Source organism: Phaseolus vulgaris, chromosome 8, assembly GCF_000499845.2.
Source record: "Phaseolus vulgaris cultivar G19833 chromosome 8, P. vulgaris v2.0, whole genome shotgun sequence".
NCBI lineage: Eukaryota > Viridiplantae > Streptophyta > Magnoliopsida > Fabales > Fabaceae > Phaseolus > Phaseolus vulgaris.
The window spans coordinates 15709787-15730541 of NC_023752.2; the positions used below are offsets into that span (position 1 = coordinate 15709787).

Below are 20755 nucleotides of genomic sequence, written 5' to 3' on the forward strand. Positions count from 1 at the left end.
AGAGAGACAAGAAAACCTAAAGGAAGTTAAGGTAGAGCTACCTCATTTCTATGGAAAAGAAGATGAAGAAACATATCTATATTGGGAGATGAAGGTAGACCATTTGTTTGCTTGCAACCATGTGAGTGAAGAAAAGAAAGTACCCTTAGCTACCTTAAGTTTTCAAGGTGATGCTATATATTGGTGGAATGCCCTAAAAAGAGAAAGGCATCTCCACAAGGACCCTCCCATTACATATTGGAATGACATTAGGGGAGCCTTGAGATGTCGCCGTATTCCCTCACTTGACAATAGGAAGTTGATGGACAAGCTCAAAGACTTCATCAAAGAGATATGAGTGTTGAAGAATATTGGCAAAAGATGATGTCATATATTAAGAGGGCAAGGATTAACGAAGATAACCATACCACCATAGCTAGGTTTTTAAGTGATCTCAAACTTGAGATAAGAAACAAAGTTGAACTTTTACCTTATTGAGATTTAAATGACTTGATTCAACTTAGCATTAAAGTTGAAAAACAAATTTTGAGAAAACAATCAAGTCAAAAAGAAAGTTCATACTATGTATCTTATGACAAGGATGAGTTTCCTAGAGGGGAAGAGCATATAAAAGAAACATCTCTAGAACTTTCCCAAAACCTAGCCGAGCATATCTCACACACTCAAGCTAGAGAAATTCAATGTTTAGAATGTCTTGGTAAGGGCCATTTAGCATCTCAATGTTCCAATGAAAGATCTATGATCTTAAGGGACAAAGATGAGAATAGTAACCAAGAAAAAGAAGCTAGTGAGAGTGATGAAAATGTAAAAATAGAAAAGCAAGAGAAAACCCTTGGAAAGCAAAAGGCGTGGGAGAAGAGTGTTCCTTCCCACAAGGTCATTCAACAAGAAGGAAAAGTTGAAAATACCTTTGAAAATATGCTTCTTGTTGAACAACCTAGCCTTACCTTTTGTAAAGGAACACTTGCAAGCCTAGTAAAAGAAGAAGAATTCTTAAAAGAGGCTTGCATAGATAAAAATGTAGTGGTGCTAAGATATCACCAAGTGAAGGTGAAGTTATCTATAGGCATCTACAAAGACAAATTTTTATGTGAGGTAGTACCTAAAGAAACTTGTCATGTCTTGTTGAGACAACCATTGCAAAGTGTACAAATTCTCATAAACAATGGTTGTAACAACGAGACTACCTTTACACATAAGAGAAAAATTCTTCATGAAGGAGAACTCATGGGCCAAATTAGAGTTGATAAAACTCTAGGGCTTTTAAAAGGAAAACTTTTGTCATCCATGAGAAAAGATGTTCAAAGACATTACCCTAGATACATCTCTTGTTTTAAAACTACACCTAAGCCTGTACCGTCCCGTCCCCGGGCGTTGACCAAAAGTCAAAGTCAACATGTGGTCGGACCCCTCGTGGGACCCAAGGAAGAAAGTCAACAGATTGACCGCCTGAGGCATCGCCGGGTTAGTGCGTCGCCAATAGAGGGCGTCGCCTAAGAAAGGCGTCGCCAAGACAAAACACCAAGCTAAGACATCGCAAGGGGGATTCGGGCCTCGATAGTTTAGAATACTAACGAAGAAAAGAGAAAGATGGCATCAGGGCCATAAGTTCTAGTACCAGTAGGGGGTAACCTGACTCATGAAGTACCCCCGCCACTGCTGGGAAACCCTGGGACAGATACGACCCATGAGAGGGCCACGACCAGGGGAGAACCACATGCATGGTACGAGAGAAGGTAGATACACACCCCCAGGGTGAGTGACTCGAGCCTGGGGCGCATGAGTTGGCACCCAGAAAGTCACCCCACGTGCCAGATGCACTTCAAGGAAGGAGGACTCACACAACGGATTAACCCTAAGATGGGTTACGGCGCTGTGAGGCCCTCCGCACAGAATAACGATCAAGTCAGAAGGGCAGGTGGCAATGCACACGTGCTCATTAAAGGTTTCAGTGAATGTTTGCCAAGGTACGCATTAACTTAGTTTACGTATCAAATGTTTCAAGGCACATTTTTATAAGCTTTCAATGCGCTTCAACGCGCTTTAAATGTAGAAGGTATATAAAAAGAATCTTTGGGTCATTTGGAAAGGGATCCGAGTTTTAACCTAATTCTCGCAGTTTTACACAGGGCAAAACCCTAGTTGTTTTCGCTGCGCACCCACTGTGAGCACAAGGCAATTAGGGCAACCCAATTTTAGTTATTCAGTATAGCTTTCGACCACCTTGAGAGGGTGTGTCACCTTTGATATTTCTCGCTAGCTGACTTAATCGTCGGAGTGCAAACGGCCGCGAGGGCGCCCCTTTGTTCACTTCTTTTTCAGGTATCACAAACGGAGAATAACGAAGGTGCCCTAGCTTGCAAGTACAAGCCACGCACAAAGACGACCTTAGTCAACCGGCCGGAACATTTGGCGCCCACCGTGGGGCTCGATATAAAACATCAGTCCCACTACACGAGTTTTTCAGTTCCAGTTCTCAAAGCCCAGATAAGTTAAGAAGGTTTCTAGAAAAGCCATGAACATGAGGCCTGCACGTTCTAGGAGTGAGATGACCATGCAACAACTGGTGGGCATGATGCAAGGGTTGCAAGAGGCAATGGCAGCATGAAGAGCGGAGCAAGAACACATGCAAGCGGATCTCACAGCATCTCAGGCAAGAAACGATGAGCTCCACCGCGCCAATGAGGAGTTACGTCGTGGCTGGCGCGAAGTAGACGAACCTGAGACTGCCTCCCCACCCAGAGAATTCACAACACCATTCTCACAGGCGATCCTAGAGACAGCGATCCCCAACACGTTCACGGGGCCCAAGGTAACCTTCACAGGGATGGAGGATCCTAAGGCGCACCTAACTGCGTTCCACACACAGATGATGTTGGTTGGGGGGTCTTGATGCCGTAAGGTGCAAGCTCTTTATGAGCACTTTGACTGGGATGGCTATGGATTGGTTCATCAGCCTCCCAGAGGGACACATCACGTCTTTCGCACAACTCTCACGACTATTCAGAGAGCAGTATTTAGCCAACAGGGCCCCAGCCCCAGTTTCGTACGACCTTTTTGACATGAAGCAATACCAAGGGGAAACCCTGAAAGAGTACATAAGCCGTTTCGGGGCACAAGTGGTGAAGGTGGGTACCACTGACGAGCCCATGATCGTGTACGCATTCAGGAAAGGAGTGCGCCCTGGGTCTTTTATCAAGTCACTCAATCGCACCCGCCCCAAGACTTTCGCTGAAATAAGGCGTCGGGCAGTGGAACACATTGCCTCGGAAGGCGAAGCATACGAGAAGTCCATAACAGCTGCGCCTACGCGCCCCAGAGCACAGATGCGTGCGCAACTTGCCAGAGTCCACGAAGCTACCACAGAGAGAAATAATCAGGACATGAGGCGCACCTTCGAGACAAGGAGAGTTCAACCTAAGGGTCGATCAGAAGGATGGAGAGAGAGCAACAGACCTTTAAGGCACAACTTTGTAGTAGAACTCAAAGATCTCATCGTTGTGCCCAATATAGCTGACAGGTTGAGGCCACCAGTAAAGTCCGACAAAATACTGGGACCTCACAAGGAATCATGGTGCGAATTTCACGAGGCATTTGGGCACCACATTAACAACTGCTTAGCGCCAGAGGAAGGTCAAGCGCATGAAGCCCCAACTCACGAAGAAGTGCACACCATCTCTGGCGGCTTTTCCGGGGGAGGACCCACTGCCTCTCAACGAAAGAAATACGTAAGGTAAGTAAACTTGGTGGCAGAAGAATTTACGGACGACCTGTGGGAGTCAGACCTCGTTTTCACAAGAGCTGACCTGCGGGATGTCGTCCCGCATGACAATGACCCGGTGGTCATCTCGGTAGTCACAGCGGGAAGAAAGGTACATAGGGTCCTCATCGACCAGGGCAGTTTCGGGACGTCATGTTTTGGTCGACCTTTAACAAGCTACAATTGTCCCCTGACCTGTTGAGACCCTATACGGGGTGCTTGTATGGGTTCACCGATAACCCAGTAGAAGTACGTGGCTATTTAGAACTGAGGACGACGTTCACCGATAGAGTGGCATCACGCACTGAGGGCATTCGATACTTGGTGGTTAACGCCAACTCAGCTTACAACATTCTGCTAGGCAGACCCGCCTTGAACAGATTAAGGGCGGTGTCCTCCACACGCCACATGAAGATGAAGTTACCAGACCTTAGCGGCAAGGTGATAGTCATCAAGTCAGACCAAGAAGAGGCCCGAAGGTGCTATGAGAATAGTTTGAAAACAAAGAGAGGCGTAGTTATGGTGATTGAGCGACCGCCTGTCTCAGATTCACCTACAGAATTAGAATCACGGAATGGGGTGGCGCCCGCAGGGTTCACACCAGTCGAAGCCACCTTAGGGGCGACGCCTATGGAAGGCGCACATACAGCAGGAAAAGACGGCGAGGCCTCGCCGATAGAAGGAGCACACGGAAAGGCCTCGCCCGCAGATGAAGTACCAAGGATCGTACGGGCTTGCCACGCCATGCCTCAATCTTCCACCATGGAGACACCTTTCAGCTTATTATATGGATCGGACGCCATGATCCCAGTGGAGATCCACGAGAGCTCGCCCCGTTTCCTGGGTTTCGTGGCGGAAGAGTCCAACGAAGAAAGGAACGTGAACCTGGACCTGATAGATGAAGCTAAAGAAGAAGTGAAAATCAAGGCCGAGGCCGTGAAAAGAAGGGTGGAGCGTCAGTACAACTCCAAGGTGAAATTGCAACAGTTCCAGGTTGGTGATCTGGTCATGAGGAAGGCCCACCCCTACAAATTAGAAAACAAGATGTCTCCCAAGTGGACTGGACCGTTTAGAATAACCAAGGCCAAAGGGAACATGATCCGGTCGATCATCGGTAGTCGGTGACATCAGCAACAGATAGCCTCGTGGACCGTTCTTAGTGAGACACGTGGGCCAGGGAAGCAGACGAGTCATTGAGAAGGTCACCCAGGGGGTGATCGGTCGTCAGGGGATGGCGGTCAAAGAGGATGCGCGATCAACGCCTAGTTAAGCGCCTGGAAGCCGAGGGTGTGGAGCTATGGTGCACCGATCGGTCATCCGGTGTGAGCGATGGTCATCGGGTTTTCGTGTGGCACGCAGTTAAGCTGGAAACGAAGGACGTTTCCCAGCGAGAGCGTTGCATACGAGCCTTGTGTGGCAGAGTATCAGAGAAAGGAGAAGTTAAGTGTTTAGTAGTGTCGTGCACGACAGTGGCCTAAGAGAGCTAGTAAGCCAGTCGGTATTGGTGTTCTCTTAACCCATAATGTGCATGGTGCAAAGCAGGGGTGATCGTTCACACAGTAGGTGATGCCCAGTACGTGCGCTTAGCCAAGCCACACTTGGTATTCACGCTGCGGTTGCACGAGACACATAGTAAAAGAAACGCGCTAAGTTACTTCATAGACGAATAACTTAGGCGCGCAACAGAGTATATAAAGGCATTCCACGCTCATGCAGGGGGAGGTAAGATTCATTCTTGCAAGTTACTAGCTTACACAGAGAGAGAGAATCACAGAGTGCACACGAGTCTCGCTGAGATTCTTAGTTCTATAGTTCTTTGGTGGTTTTGCAAAGGCTGACTTGAGAGTCGGAGTGCAATCGGCCGCTAGAGGCGCCGTTTGTTGTGTTTCACAGGTTCGCTTGGAGTTCTGGAGGAGTGCTTGGAGCGTTCTTGCGGAAGACAGAGTTTGACGTGGCGAATCCTTCGACGTTCGAATCACTTGCAAGATTAGAACAGTTCGTACAAGTTAGAGACTCTAGAAGGAGGCCCCATCCCACGTAACTGGAATGCGGCAAATTTAAAGTTTTATTTCAGTTGATGTTATTCCAGTTAAAGTTTGTAAAGGGGACACTCTTTTTCCCTCCCGGGGGTTTTTTAATGAGGTCACCCAAATAAAGAAAAGAGAAGTTTAAGATATTTTGGCCCTAGTCTTTCTCTCATTCGAATGTAAGATCAAAGGTTAAAGAAATATAGACGAAAAGATGAGGCGTCACCAAGAGGAGTCGTCGCCAAAACCAGTGGCCGCCAAGAAGAGGCGTCGCCCAGATGAGGCGATGCCAATATAAGGCGCTGCCAAGTGTACCGTCCCGTATCCGGGCGCTGACTAAGTCAAGGTCAAAGTCAACGACTGGAGAGTCAAAGTCAACGCAAGGCGTCGCCTAGGTGGAGAGACGCCAAGTGCCAGCATCGCCAAGAGGAAGCGTCGCCTAGGTGAAGGCGTCGCCCAACCAGGGCGTCGCCAAGATCAAATATCATTAAGCCAAGGCAATCATGGTGCGGCTCCCTGATACCCATGGGTAGGAAAGACCATGGAGGGAGCGACGCCGTGGGAAGGCCCCAAACCCTGGATGACCAGGGAACAGTAATAAAGAGGAGAGAAAGGTGGCTTCAAGGCCATAGCAACAACACCAGTGTAGGGCAACCTGACTCGAGAAGTACCCCTGCCGCCCCAGAGACGCCTTGGGGACAGATACGACTCGAGAGGAAGGTCACGCCCAGGGCAGCCGGGTGCAGGGTACGAGAGGAAGGCAGATACGCTCTCAAAGTAAGTGACTAGATGATTGGGGGTATGAGTTGGCACCCATAAAGTCACCCCTAGTGCAGTAGCACTCCCGAGCAGGAGGACTCACACGTAGAAACGTCCTCAGATGGGCAGAAACGCCCCCAGATGGGGTCACGGCGTCGTGAGGACCTCCACGTGTACGACAGCCATGCCAGACTAGAAACACCCTTTAGTCAGGTGCCAGGTAATTAAAGTCATACAATACAGTTTCCCTTTCGAGCATTCAGGTGTTATAATGGCTCCCAAGCGTTTCAACGTCTTAAATGCGCTACGTTTTCTAATTAAATACGCTGATTGAGTGCGTTACATTTGTAATTAAAGGCGCTTTAAGGCACTTTAAATGCTTGGGTAGTTTAAATAGCGCGGAGAATGTTGGAAACAGGGTTCGAACTTTTGGCAAATTTACCAGAACTCTCTAGTTGCTTGCTCGTGCTTCAAGGTTACGAACAAGGGACTGGGGAATATCTTTGCCTGAGAGAGAGAACACAGACACACAATACACAGTTATTTTTTACCACCTTCAGAGTGCCATACGCGGTGCTCAGAGACGGAGGTGAACAGTTTTGGTGTTTCTTGCTGGCTGACTTGAGCGTCGGAGTGCAAACGGCCGCTAGGGCGCCTCTTTGTCCTCTTTTTTGCAGGAATCCACAGGTAATCAGTGGGAAGGAGTCCCTAACTGACGGTTGAGGTCACGCACGAAGACGTCCCGGTCAACCGGACGGAACATTTGGCGCCCACCGTGGGGCCGATATAAAACATCAGTCCCATCACAAGTTCGAGGAAATCCACTAAGTCGCAGTAACGTTGGAGGAGGTTGGAGTGACAATGGCCCCCACCAGACGAAGTACAGCACGCGCAGCCCCAGCAGAACTATCCATGCAACAAGTCCTGGAGATAATGAGGGGGCTGCAGCAGGACATGGCGGAGTCGAAAATGGAACAGGAACGCATGCAGGCAGATCTCGATGCCTCGCATGAGCGAAATGAAGAGCTCCACCGTGTAAATGAGGAGTTGCGCCAGGGCCTGAGAAATGATCGGAGGCGGCCTGGACATGACGAGATGGAGAACCATTCCCCACCAAGGGAGTTTTCCACCCCTTTCTCGCAGGAGATCCTAGATGCAGTGATCCCGAACACGTTCGCGGGGCCCAAGGTGATCTTCACCGGGATGGAGGACCCAGAGACGCACCTTGCTGCATTTCACACACAGATGGTCCTGGTACGCGGTTCTGACGCTGCCAAGTGCAAGCTCTTTATGAGCACCCTGACCGGGATGGCTATGGACTGGTTCATCAGCCTTCCAGATGGTCATATCACATCTTTCTGCCAATTGTCACGATTGTTCAGGGAACAATACTTAGCAAACAAGGCCCCGCCGCCGGTCTCTTACGATCTGTTTGATGTGAAGCAGTATCAAGGGGAGACCCTGAAGGAGTATATCAATCGCTTCGGGGCCCAGGTCGTGAAGGTTGGTACGACAGAGGAGCCTATGATCGTGTATGCATTTGTGAAAGGCGTATGCCCCGGTCCTTTTGGAGAATCCATCATCCGCAACCGCCCTAGGACTTTCGCTGAACTACGGCGTAGGGCGGTAGAACATATTGCTTCTGAAGGGGAGGTGTGTGTGAAGCGCACCAGTGTCGTGCCCTCACGCCCGAGGGGACCGGCGTGAGCTCAACCCGTCAGGGTCAATGAGACCACGACGGGAAGAAAGAAGCCAGAGGCGAGACGCCCCTACGAGGCCAGAAAGCCCCAGCCCCGGGGTCCAGCAGGAGGCGATCGCCCGGCCAGAGAAAGAGCGAGACCGGCGAGGTACAACTTCGTGGTTGAGTTAAAGGATTTGATCGCCGTGCCTAACATAGCTGAGTGGCTGAGGCGACCGGCAAAGACCGACAAGGTGTTAGGGCCTCGTAAAGACTCTTGGTGCGAATTCCACGAGGCTTTTGGGCACCACATTGATAATTGCCTGTCGTTGGGCTACCAGCTAGATGAGCTGGTGAGGACTGGGTTTTTGAAGGACTATGTCGCAGATCCCACAACGACCGCCACCTTGCCGCCGCCGGCGGAAGAACCAGTACACGAGATGCCTGTGCTTGGTGAGGTCCACACCATTGCTGGAGGTTTTTCCGGCGGGGGACCCACCGCCTCCCAGCGGAAGAAATACACGAGGGGGTAAATTCAATCGAAGAGAGGCTCTCGGGGGAGCCATGGGAGTCGGATCTCGTGTTCACGAGAAGAGACCTCCGAGATGTGGTACCCCACGACAACGACCCCGTTGTCATCTCGGTCGTCACAGCCGGAAGGAAGGTGCACAGAGTGCTTGTCGACCAAGGAAGTTCGACAGACGTCATGTTTCTGTCGACCTTTAATAAGTTACGGCTGTCCCCCGATCTGTTGAGTCCCTATACGGGGTGCCTGTATGGGTTCGGGGATAACCAGGTGGAAGTCCGGGGGTACCTGGAGTTGAGGACTACGTTCACAGACGGAGAGGCCTCCCGTACCGAAAGCATCCGGTACCTGGTCGTGAACGCCAACTCTGCCTACAATATTTTGCTGGGCAGACCGGCGTTAAACCGTCTGAACGCGGTGTCCTCCACACGCCACATGAAGATGAAGCTGCCGGACCTCAATGGCCAGGTGATAGTCATCAGGTCAGACCAGGAGGAGGCAAGGAAGTGCTATGAGAACAGCCTGAAAACGAAGAGAGGCGTGTTCATGGTGTATGAACGTCCGCCGAGCGCGGACACGATGATGATTGAGGCGACGCCCGCTGGGTTGACGCCTAAAGAGGTCATAACGGAGAGGGCGATGCCCGAAGCAGATGCGCTTATGGAGGAAGGCCCTGACGACGCGGCGCCCGTGGTAGAGGCGACGCCCGTCGAAGATGATAACAGGGAACAGCCCGCGGCTAACGCCGTAGAAAGGGAGATTGGCGGCAAGACTTTCAAGTTAGGAAGTTCGCTGAGCCCGTAAGAACAGGAAGGGGTGGCGGAAGTGATTTACTTGGATGCCTTCGCATGGTCCACCTCGGATATGCCAGGCATTGATCCCGATTTCCTGTGTCACCACCTCAGCATGGACGCCACGGTCCGCCCCGTGCGTCAGAGAAGGAGAAAATTCAATGAGGAACGACAGCAGGTGGTGAAAGACGAAACGCAGAAGCTGTTGAGTGTTGGCCACATCAGGGAGATTCAATACCCTGAGTGGCTCGCCAACGTCGTCTTGGTGAAAAAGGCGAACGGAAAGTGGAGGATGTGTGTTGACTTCACGGACCTGAACAAGGCATGCCCAAAGGACTCGTATCCGCTGCCCAGCATCGACGCCTTGGTAGACAGTGCGTCCGGCAGCAAGGTGCTGAGTTTCCTGGACGCCTTTTCGGGGTACAACCAAATCAAGATGCACCCAAGAGACGAGAGCAAGACTGCATTCATGACTGAGACCTGCAATTACTGCTATAAGGTGATGCCTTTTGGGCTGAAACATGCGGGCGCCACGTACCAAAGGTTAATGGACAAGGTCCTGGCGCCAATGCTCGGGAGGAATGTGTACGCCTATGTAGACGACATGGTGGTGGCGTCGCAGAATAGGGCGCAGCACATGGCGGACCTGGAGGAGTTGTTCGTCACAATATCCAAGTACCGCCTCAAGTTAAACCCTGAGAAGTGTGTTGTCGGGGTAGAGGCCGGTAAGTTCTTGGGTTTTATGCTCACAGAGAGGGGGATAGAGGCGAACCCCGACAAATGCGCGGCGATTATCGCCATGCGGAGCCCGACGTCGGTAAAGGAGGTGCAACAGCTGACAGGGCGGATGGCGGCGCTCTCGAGGTTTGTTTCCGCCGGAGGAGAGAAGGGGCACCCATATTTCCAGTGCCTCAAGAGAAACAGTCGCTTTGCATGGACTGATGAATGCGAAGCGGCTTTCATTAAGCTGAAGGAGTACCTGGCGACGCCACCGGTCCTCTGCAAGCCGGTAGCGGGTGTGCCCCTCTGGTTATATTTTACTGTAACGGAGCGGGCCATCAGTTCTGTGTTAGTCCAAGAGCAGGACCAGAGTCAGAAGCCCATCTATTTCGTAAGCAAGGCATTACAGGGAGCTGAGACGAGGTACCAAGCGCTAGAGAAGGCGGCGCTGGCGGTAGTATTTTCTGCCAGAAGGCTCCGTCATTACTTCCACAGCTTTACGGTGGTGGTGATGACCAACCTCCCTATACAGAAAGTGCTGCAGAAGCCGGATGTGGCGGGAAGAATGGTGCGCTGGGCGGTAGAACTGTCAGAATTCGACATCCAGTATGAGCCTAGAGGATCCATCAAAGGGCAGGTGTATGCAGATTTTATAGCGGAACTTTCGCCCGGAGGTGAGCAAGAGGTGGAAGTGAGTTCGCAGTGGCTGCTCTCGGTTGATGGCTCTTCCAACCAACAAGGGAGCGGTGCGGGAATAGTCTTGGAGGCACCCGACGGCATACTGATCGAGCAGGCCCTGCGCTTCGCCTTCAAGGCAAGTAACAATCAGGCAGAATATAAAGCCCTGATAGCAGGAATGCTCCTGGCCAAGGAGATGGGCGCACAGAACCTCCTGGTGAAGAGCGACTCCCAGCTAATTATGGGGCAGGTATCGGGTGAGTTCTAAGCGAAGGACCCACAGATGGCGACGTATTTGAAATACGTCCAGTTGTTGAAGGGAGCATTCAACGCCCTTGAGCTGATACATGTCCCCAGGGAGCAGAATGCCAGAGCTGACCTGCTTGCAAAGCTGGCCAGCTCAGGCAAGGGGGGTAGACAGAGGACAGTGATCCAAGAGACTCTCAAAGCTCCGCGTAGATTCGTGGAAGACAACAGGGTGGACGTCCTCCAGATTTATACAGCAAGGGGAAGGCCGAGGAGTCATTACTCTTTGACCCAGGATACGCAGAGGGCGCCCCGCATCAGCACATACGCGGATGCGCCCGAAGAAGAGCAGATGCAGGTATGCGTTTTGACCCAGGGAGATACCTGGATAACGCCCTACAAGCGATACCTGGTGGATGGGGCTCTCCCAGTAGAGCCTGAAGAGGGTAAAAAGGTCAAAAAGAACGCCGCAAGGTACACCCTGGTGGATGGGGTGTTGTTCAGGCACGGTTTCACTCACCCTATCCTAACATGCGTAAGTGGCGACGAGTGCACCAGGATAATGGCAGAGCTACACGAAGGCATCTGCGGGAGCCACGTAGGGGGAAGGTCCCTAGCCTCCAAAGTAATACGCGCAGGTTTCTTCTGGCCAACAGTGAAAGAGGACTGCGCACGACACGCCCAGCGGTGCAGGCAATGCCAAAAGCACGCCGACTGGCATAAGGCGCCGCCGGAAGAATTGCGATCCATATACAGCCCGTGGCCTTTCCATACATGGGGAATCGACATCCTGGGCCCGTTCCCACTGGCAATCAGGCAGATGAAGTATTTGATCGTCGCCATCGAATACTTCACCAAATGGATAGAGGCTGAGCCCGTTGCACAGATCACTGCGCACAAGGTACAACATTTTGTGTGGAAAAACATTGTGTGCCGTTTTGGCGTACCTAGGCGCCTGATATCTGATAACGGGACCCAGTTTGCCAGTCAGCAGCTGAGAAACCTGTGTGCTGAGGTAGGAATCAAACAAGTGTTCGCATCAGTCGAACACCCCCAGACCAACGGACAAGTGGAGTCGGCAAACAGAGTTCTGCTGAGGGGGTTAAAAAGAAGGTTAGAAAAAGCCAAAGGGGCGTGGGCGGAAGAGGTACCAAGGATCGTATGGGTATATCACACCACGCCCCAATCCTCTACTATGGAGACGCCTTTCAATTTGGTGTACGGGTCGGACGCGATGATTCCGGTAGAAATACATGAGAGCTCGCCACGTTTTCAAAACTTTGTGGCGGAGGAATCCAATGAAGAGAGGCGGGTAAACCTGGATCTACTAGATGAGGCCAGAGAAGAAGCCAGAATCAAAGCGGAAGCAGTAAAGAGAAGAGTAGAGCGACAATACAGCTCTAAGGTAAAGCCGCGGCAGTTTCAGATTGGCGACCTAGTGATGAGGAAAGCTCACCCATACGAGTTGGAGAATAAACTGTCTCCTAAGTGGACCGGACCCTTCAGAATTACTGAGGCTAAGGGCAACGGTTCATACAACCTAGAGACCTTGGAGGGAGGTCCTATCCCGCGCAGTTGGAATGCAGCCAACTTAAAATTTTATTTCAGTTGACTTATGTAAGCAGTATGTAACAATTTAGTTGAAGGGGACGCTCTTTTTCCCTCTCGGGGGTTTTTTAATGAGGTCACCCTAATAAAAGGTAAAACCAGTTTGAGAAAAAGAAGTGCCGTGGTTATCAGCCTTTATCTTTCTCCGTTTGAAGTAATGTGATGCGTCGCCAAGAAAGAAGGCGTCGCCTAGGTCATGGCGTCGCCAAACCAGGGCGTCGCCAGATCAAACAGTGCTAAAGCAAGGCAGCCACGGGGTGGCGTCGCCTAGATAAAGGCGTCGCCCATGTGAAGGCGTCGCCCAGGTGAAGGCATGCATCGTTGGAAGAACAGGACGAAAGAAAAAGCGCGCGGTGCGCGAAGCATATGCAAAGTAAAGTGGCGTTGCAAAAAAAAAATCAAGTATGATATAGAAAAAGTTGTTGTTACAAGCAATGTTCAATACAATGGGAGTAGCACAAAAGGAGAAAACGCTACAGATCATGCAAAACACGAACAAGCCATTTCTCAGTGGTCATCAGAATCAGCACTGGAGGAAGGCGAAGCCCCTTTCCCAGCCTGCAGAGCTCGAGTAAGTCGTGTCCTCCTTTCTTGGTTTATTTTCAAACCTGCACCAAGGGAGATAAACGTGTCAGAGACACCATGAAGCAAGACATACACAGTTAGAAAGCAATGAAGGTCGAGGTTTCTAAGGCAGTGGTTCTTACATATGTACTTTTCGAGAGTCCCAGCGTTGAACTCCAAGCTGATCAAAGTGGCAGAGTCAAAACCTCCCACCTCAGCAAGAATCCGGCAAGCTATTTGATCACTTGGAGCCAGCTTCTTGAAGGGTTTGGTTTTGAGGGCCCTCGCCTCTCTCACCCAGTACAGTGGAAACCCATCCAGAGCGTCGGGAACAAGGTCAGTACGGCAGATCTTGAAGAACCGGCCTTTCCACCCGGTGAACGAGCTTTGGAAGGGTGTGAAGAGAACTCTCCCGGGTACATTACTGAGAGTTACCCAGAGGTTGTGTCTCTGCCTCTTCACTTCGAAGAAGTGAAGAAAGAGGTCAACCGAGGGTGCACAGCCCAGAAACCCGAAGAGAATGTCGAAGGCCTTGACAAAGGCCCAGCTGTTGGGGTATAACTGGGCCGGAGCAACGTTGATCTCCGTCAGCAGTTCCTTCTCGAACCAGGAGAAGGGTAGGCGCACTCCGATGGTCTTGAACACCACCTGGTAAAAGTAAAAGAAAGGGACCCCTTCGTTGGCCCGTTCGTCTCCACATACTGGCTCCCCTAGAGTGCAAGGGAGCACAGCGATGTCATCGTCATGCCTCCTCGCGAAGGCCCGATGGTCATAGGAACACGAATCCCCTTTGTGCTCCCTTATGGCCCTGGTAGCGAGTAAGCATGAACACTCGTCAAGAAGTTCACTCGAAGCCCAAGGGTACAAGTCCTTGGGATTGACCCTGGAGGAAGCAGCATGAGAAGACATTCTTTAACAAGATCAGGGATTGTCAAGAGTGTAGGGACTGCCGGAAATGCAAGAGTCGAGCGAGGGGAGCGAATGCTGGAACAACCCTTCGTGAGAAAAGAAAGGGTGCAAGAAGGAAGGGTGCAGGAAGAGAGAACGTAACTAGGTTATGAAGAGTGAGAAAATGATGAGGATAATTTCAGAGTTTGAAGAGTTAAATAAAGCGGTTAGAGCGCCAAACGACGCGAATGGATGCACCGCACGATCGAGCCACGTGGCAGAAGATGAAGGGATGACCCTGGCACCGCTGGTTAAACTCAGAGAACGTCGTATCAACAGAATATCCAGTGGTACGATGCGCCGTCAAAAGTGGGTCAGGGGCACAGCAGGAGTCAGGACTCAGTGGAATGACTGAATGTCCCATCAGCCATACAGGAAGCGCCACGTGGATCAAATCGAATGACTGAATGTCCCATCAGCCATACAGGAAGCGCCACGTGGATCAAATCGAATGACTGAACGTCCCATCAGCCATACAAGAAACGCCACGTGGATGGCATGGACAAAACCTTGAGCTCTTCGCTGTCATCAAGCGTCGACCAAGGCAAGGATCAAAGTCAATGTCAAAGTAAAGATAACGCCCGAGGCGTCGCCCGAAAGGACGTGAAGGGCGACGCCAGCATGAGACGTCGCGGGCGTCGCCAACCCAAATATCAGCAGGGTCGCCTCCCCGATACCCAAAGGTAGGAAAGAGTGTGGAGGGAGACGAAATTGAAGGGGGCAGAGTTAGTTGCTGGCGTCATCTCCCCGATACCCACGGGTAGGAAAGACTGTGGAGGGAGATAAGACCGCCAAACGCCAGCGAATTGGTGGCAGGGTGTTCCCCGATACCTATGGGAAGGAAAGACCATAGAGGGAACGACCCCTCCCCAGAGCACTCGACGTTTTAGACACCCGGGGATGATACGGCGCTGCTGTAGCAGGCCTCTCCTTAGGCGTGGGCGCCGGGGGCTAAGGATCAAGGAGAGAACCGTTTCGGTGTTAGAGACACCCCGTGGACGATACGGCGTCACTAGGTGAGCCTCTCCATGGGCGTGAGGGTTGGCACGCGACCTTTCCCGGGCATACAAGGTTGTCCAACGAAGTGAAAGAAACGGGTAAAACATAAACAAAATAACCGAAGCGTGCGAAGGCAAAGAATGAGAGTAAGAGCGCACAGGCAGGATTCTATATCGTGAAGGCACAAAAGCAATCATACGAACACCCAGATTTGTAACAAGAGTACAGATGGTTCAAAGAATTACAAGTTTAACAGAGAGAGTCAAAAGCAAAGGTAAAGTATAAAGGAATTAAGCTTGAAGGTAAAGGTGGCGGGTGAGAGACAGCGGTTCAGTCATCCAAGTCCATGGGCACAACCTTCCCGTCGACGACATGGTGTGTGGGGTCGCAATTTGAAATATCGATGCCAGGGTTCTCGCAGGATGCCTAGGTCAGAGCCTCTTGGAAGCCCTCTTCAAACGCCCCCGCCATCTCCCCAATCAGTTCTTGGACCTCTCCCTCTAGTTCCGTAATCCTAGAGTCCTTGGTTGTCAGTTGCTTCTCCAGAAATTCCTTCTCCACACGGAGCTTGTTAGCCTCGGCTTGGAGAAGGCTCAAAGCTTCAATCTTCGCAGCCAAGGCGTCCTCTCTCTCACCTAGCTTCTGCCTCCAAGCAGCATCCAGCTCTTCAAGTTTTCTTCGCTGCACTTCGGATGTAAGAGCCGCCTCCTGGAGGCCAATGTTCTGGATTTGGTAGGAGGTGAGCTGGGCTAGTTGAGCGGCATGCGCCTGTTCCAGTTCTCGCGCGTACGCCTTAGCTCCCTCCTGCCCTCATGGGCCAGCTTTAGCAGAGATTGGGAAGCTTCCTCCTTGAGTCCCCAGTTCTGTTTCTCCTCCTTCAACGCCCCCACCTCTTGTCTCAGCTTGCGGAGGGCCTCCCTCCCTTTGATAGCATTTCGAGCCTGAGTGCGCCACTTGATTGCCACCGCCAGGAATGCCCCCGTATAATAAGGCATGCCCCCCCCCCCCCTTTTGAGGATCAGTCGGCGACATTCCTTCGGTGAAGCCCTGCGTCAACTCCCTATGAATGGGGCGAGGAATCCGGGGTTTGCGAGAAGTCGAGCCAGGGACTGATACAGGAGGGGCGGAGCCCGAGGCCTCAGCTGCGTCATGGTGCGGCAACGGCGAAGGCGGGGGAACCAAGTCAATCCTTTCCTCTCGTTCCTCGTGGGCTGGCGGAGGTGGCGGTGATGTGGCACTAGGAGGATCGTCCCTGAGAGAGTTCCCATCACCGGGGGGCGCGGCGGGTGAGGTAGGGAGGCCCGTAGCCCTCCTCTTATGGGAAACCAGGGCAGTAGCACCCTTTTTCCCTTGTTAGGGCGTGCTGAGGCAGGGGTCGACGCCATGGCTAATGGAACCGCGACAATAGGAGGAGGAGAAGCAGACGGTGGAGGAGTCGGCAGGGAAGCGACGGTGAGCACGTCAGAGGCGACGGCGCCCCCCCCCCCCCCCCCCCCCCCCCCCTCTTTGGCAGATTTTGTTTTCTTCAAAAATTTGGCAAGAGCAAGCCGCCTCGAGGAAGTCATCACTGAACCTGCAGCAGCGAAAAATAGTAGAGTAAAGGTTAGTTCAGACAAAGCAGAAGGGAAATTCTATGGCCAGACACACGCAGATAACCACAACAGCTAATGCATTATAAACAATCAAGGGCAGATACCAAAGTAGGTAGAAAGCCCATGGGCGTTGAATTCGTTCGCGATGAGTTTGGCGGTATCGAAGACTACCCCCAGTCCCGCCAAGGCTTTGCACACGTCCCGGTCGGAGGGGGTAAGCTCATCCAAAGCCAGGGCCTTCATGGTTATGGGCTTATCCGTCCAGTATAGGGGAAAGCCCTCTAGGATGGTAGGATCGCGCTTGGTCGCACGTACTTTGAAGAATTTCCCTTTCCATCCTTTGAACGAATTCTGGAATAGCGTAAGGATGATGCGGCCGGCGATGCCAGAAAAGCTCATCCATAGGCTCTTCCCCTGTTTCTTTACCTCGAAAAAGTGAAGAAAAACGTCTACGGAAGAGGGGACGCCTAGATATCCGCATAGAATCTGAAACCCCCTTACGAAAGCCCAGCTGTTAGGATGGAGCTGGGCTGGGGCGGTGTTTATTTCTGTAAGCAGTTCTTTCTCGAAGGAAGTAAGGGGCAGACGCAGGCCCACTCTCTTGAGTACCATTTGATAAAGGAAGAAGAAGGGGTTTCCCCCAGTCTCTCTGGAGTCCGCACAAACGGGCATCCCAGGTCGTACCCGGCATACCAGGACTTGGGAGTCGTGATTTTTGTGAAAGGCGTTGAAATTATAAAGCGCAGGGTCCCCCCTGTGAGCCTCCACGTCCTCAACAGAGTTTAGGAGGGAGCATTCGTCGAGAAGATCGTCGGGGGCCCAGTCGTATTCGCCCTTATAATAAGACTTAGGGAGCGGGGGAGGCGCGGCGGTCTTAGTTTTCGCCATCGATGCCAAAGCTGAAGATCAAAAGAGAAAGAAAGGGTTCAGAGAAAAGGGGTTGGGAGAAGAAAGGGGGAAGAAATGGAAGAATCCTAGGAAAGCCCTACCCACACGAGAGCAAAGAGGAACGAAGAAGCATACAAACGATATCCAAAGAAATGCAGTAATATGGACAGTCCCAGGCAGTTCATACAGTGAAGAGAATCATCAAGGAGGGGGAAAACCGTACCTTTGGGGGCTGAAGGGCGTGGAGAGCGGAAGCACGAATGAGCAGGGGTCGCGAGAGAAGGGATTCAGGGAAGATGAACAGTGAGGAAGGGCAGAGAAAGTGGATGTAACAGTGGTTGCAAGCGCGGGGTTTGGGTAACTTAAACGTTACGAGAAGCGCGAGGGACAACGAATGATGACCGTGTGATGATGCCACGTGTTGCAGGATTAAGCGCTCAATGGGAGCGCAAGAGGTTCTTAAAGATGACCGCACGATGAACCACGTGGCACGCGATTAAGTGTAGCCCCAAAAGGCATTATTTTTCCCGCTTCAGAGGATGTCCAATCAGCCATTAAGAACACCACTGTGGTTCAGAAAGTGTCACGTCAGTAATTCGAAGAATTGTTGAGTCAGCAGGGAATGACACGTCATCAGGATGGCACGTGGATGGCATGGGCGAGGCCTTAGTCTTTGCGCTGAAGACAAGTCTTCGGCTTAAGACTGGGGGGCTTGTGTACCGTCCCGTATCCGGGCGCTGACTAAGTCAAGGTCAAAGTCAACGACTGGAGAGTCAAAGTCAACGCAAGGCGTCGCCTAGGTGGAGAGACGCCAAGTGCCAGCATCGCCAAGAGGAAGCGTCGCCAAGGAAAGGCGTCGCCTAGGTGAAGGCGTCGCCCAACCAGGGCGTCGCCAAGATCAAATATCATTAAGCCAAGGCAATCACGGTGTGGCTCCCCGATACCCATGGGTAGGAAAGACCATGGAGGGAGCGACGCCGTGGGAAGGCCCCAAACCCTGGATGACCAGGGAACAGTAATAAACAGGAGAGAAAGGTGGCTTCAAGGCCATAGCAACAACACCAGTGTAGGGCAGCCTGACTCGAGAAGTACCCCTGCCGCCCCAGAGACGCCTTGGGGACAGATACGACTCGAGAGGAAGGTCACGCCCAGGGCAGTCGGGTGCAGGGTACGAGAGGAAGGCAGATACGCTCTCAAAGTAAGTGACTAGATGATTGGGGGCATGAGTTGGCACCCAAAAAGTCACCCCTAGCGCAGTAGCACTCCCGAGCAGGAGGACTCACGCGTAGAAACGTCCCCAGATGGGCAGAAACGCCCCCAGATGGGGTCACGGCGTCGTGAGGACCTCCACGTGTACGACAGCCATGCCAGAATAGAAACACCCTTTAGTCAGGTGCCAGGTAATTAAAGTCATTCAATACAGTTTCCCTTTCGAGCATTCAGGTGTTATAATGGCTCCCAAGCGTTTCAACGTCTTAAATGCGCTACGTTTTCTAATTAAATACGCTGATTGAGTGCGTTACATTTGTAATTAAAGGTGCTTTAAGGCACTTTAAATGCTTGGGTAGTTTAAATAGCGCGGAGAATGTTGGAAACAGGGTTCGAACTTTTGGCAAATTTACCAGAACTCTCTAGTTGCTTGCTCGTGCTTCAAGGTTACGAACAAGGGACTGGGGAATATCTTTGCCTGAGAGAGAGAACACAGACACACAATACACAGTTATTTTTTACCACCTTCAGAGTGCCATACGCGGTGCTCAGAGACGGAGGTGAACAGTTTTGGTGTTTCTTGCTGGCTGACTTGAGCGTCGGAGTGCAAACGGCCGCTAGGGCGCCTCTTTGTCCTCTTTTTTGCAGGAATCCACAGGTAATCAGTGGGAAGGAGTCCCTAGCTGACGGTTGAGGTCGCGCACGAAGACGTCCCGGTCAACCGGACGGAACACCAAGATAAAGCGTCGTCAAGCTAAGGCGTCGCTAAGACAAGGCGTCACCGAGATAAACGATGCCGAGACAAGGTGTCACTAGAACAGGGCGTCGCCAGCACAAGGTGTCGCCACCAGATAATCAAGCGGAGGTCAAGATACCAGGTATGTCTAGTATGAGTTAAAATCCGGGCGCTTGGTCCTTGATCAGGGGTTAAGGGATTCCTTCGGGACGCCCCCTCCTCAAGTATGAACAACTAACCTCGGTGCCAGACATCAGTATAAGTTAAAATCCGGGCGCTTGGTCCTTGATCAAGGGTTAAGGGATTGCTTCGGGGCGCCCCCTCCTCAAGTATGAACAGCTAGCCTCGGTATCACATATCGGTATAAGTTAAAATCCGGGCGCTTGGTCCTTGATCAGGGGTTAAGGGATTCCTTCGGGGTGCCCCCTCCTCAAGTACGAACAGCTAGCCCCGGTATCAGATATCAGTATAAGTTAAAATCCGGGCGCTTGGTCCTTGATCAGGGGTTAAGGGATTCCTTCGGGGCGCCCCCTCCTCAAGTATGAACAGCTAGCCTCGGTATCAGATATCAGTATAAACTAAAATCCGGGCGCTTCGTCCTTGATTAAGGGTTAAGGGATTCCTTCGAGGCGCCCCCTCCGCAAGTATGAACAGCTGGCCCCGGTATCAGATATCAGTATAAGTTAAAATCCGGGCGCTTGGTCCTTGATCAGGGGTTAAGGGATTCCTTCGGGGCGCCCCCTCCTCAAGTATGAACAGCTATCCCCGGTATCAGATATCGGTATAAGTTAAAATCCGGGCGCTTGGTCCTTGATCAGGGGTTAAGGGATTCCTTCGGGGCGCCCCCTCCTCAAGCATGAACAGCTAGCCCCGGTATCAGATATCAGTATGTGTTAAAATTCGGGTGCTTAGTCCTTTATCAGGGGTTAAGGGATTCCTTCAGGACGCCCCCTCCTCAAGTATTAACAACTAACCCCGGTTCCAGATGTCAGTATAAGTTAGAATCCGGGCGCTTAGTCCTTGATC

At 51.6% G+C, this 20755-nt stretch overlaps 1 protein-coding gene across 1 annotated transcript; it reads left to right on the plus strand.

Annotated features, from left to right (window-relative positions):
* Nucleotides 1-2933: 2933 nt before the first annotated feature.
* On the plus strand, nt 2934-3737 carry LOC137824640 (uncharacterized). The gene has a single exon (XM_068630306.1). The coding sequence runs from the start codon at nt 2934-2936 to the stop codon at nt 3735-3737; it is 804 nt and encodes a 267-aa protein (XP_068486407.1).
* Nucleotides 3738-20755: the final 17018 nt, after the last annotated feature.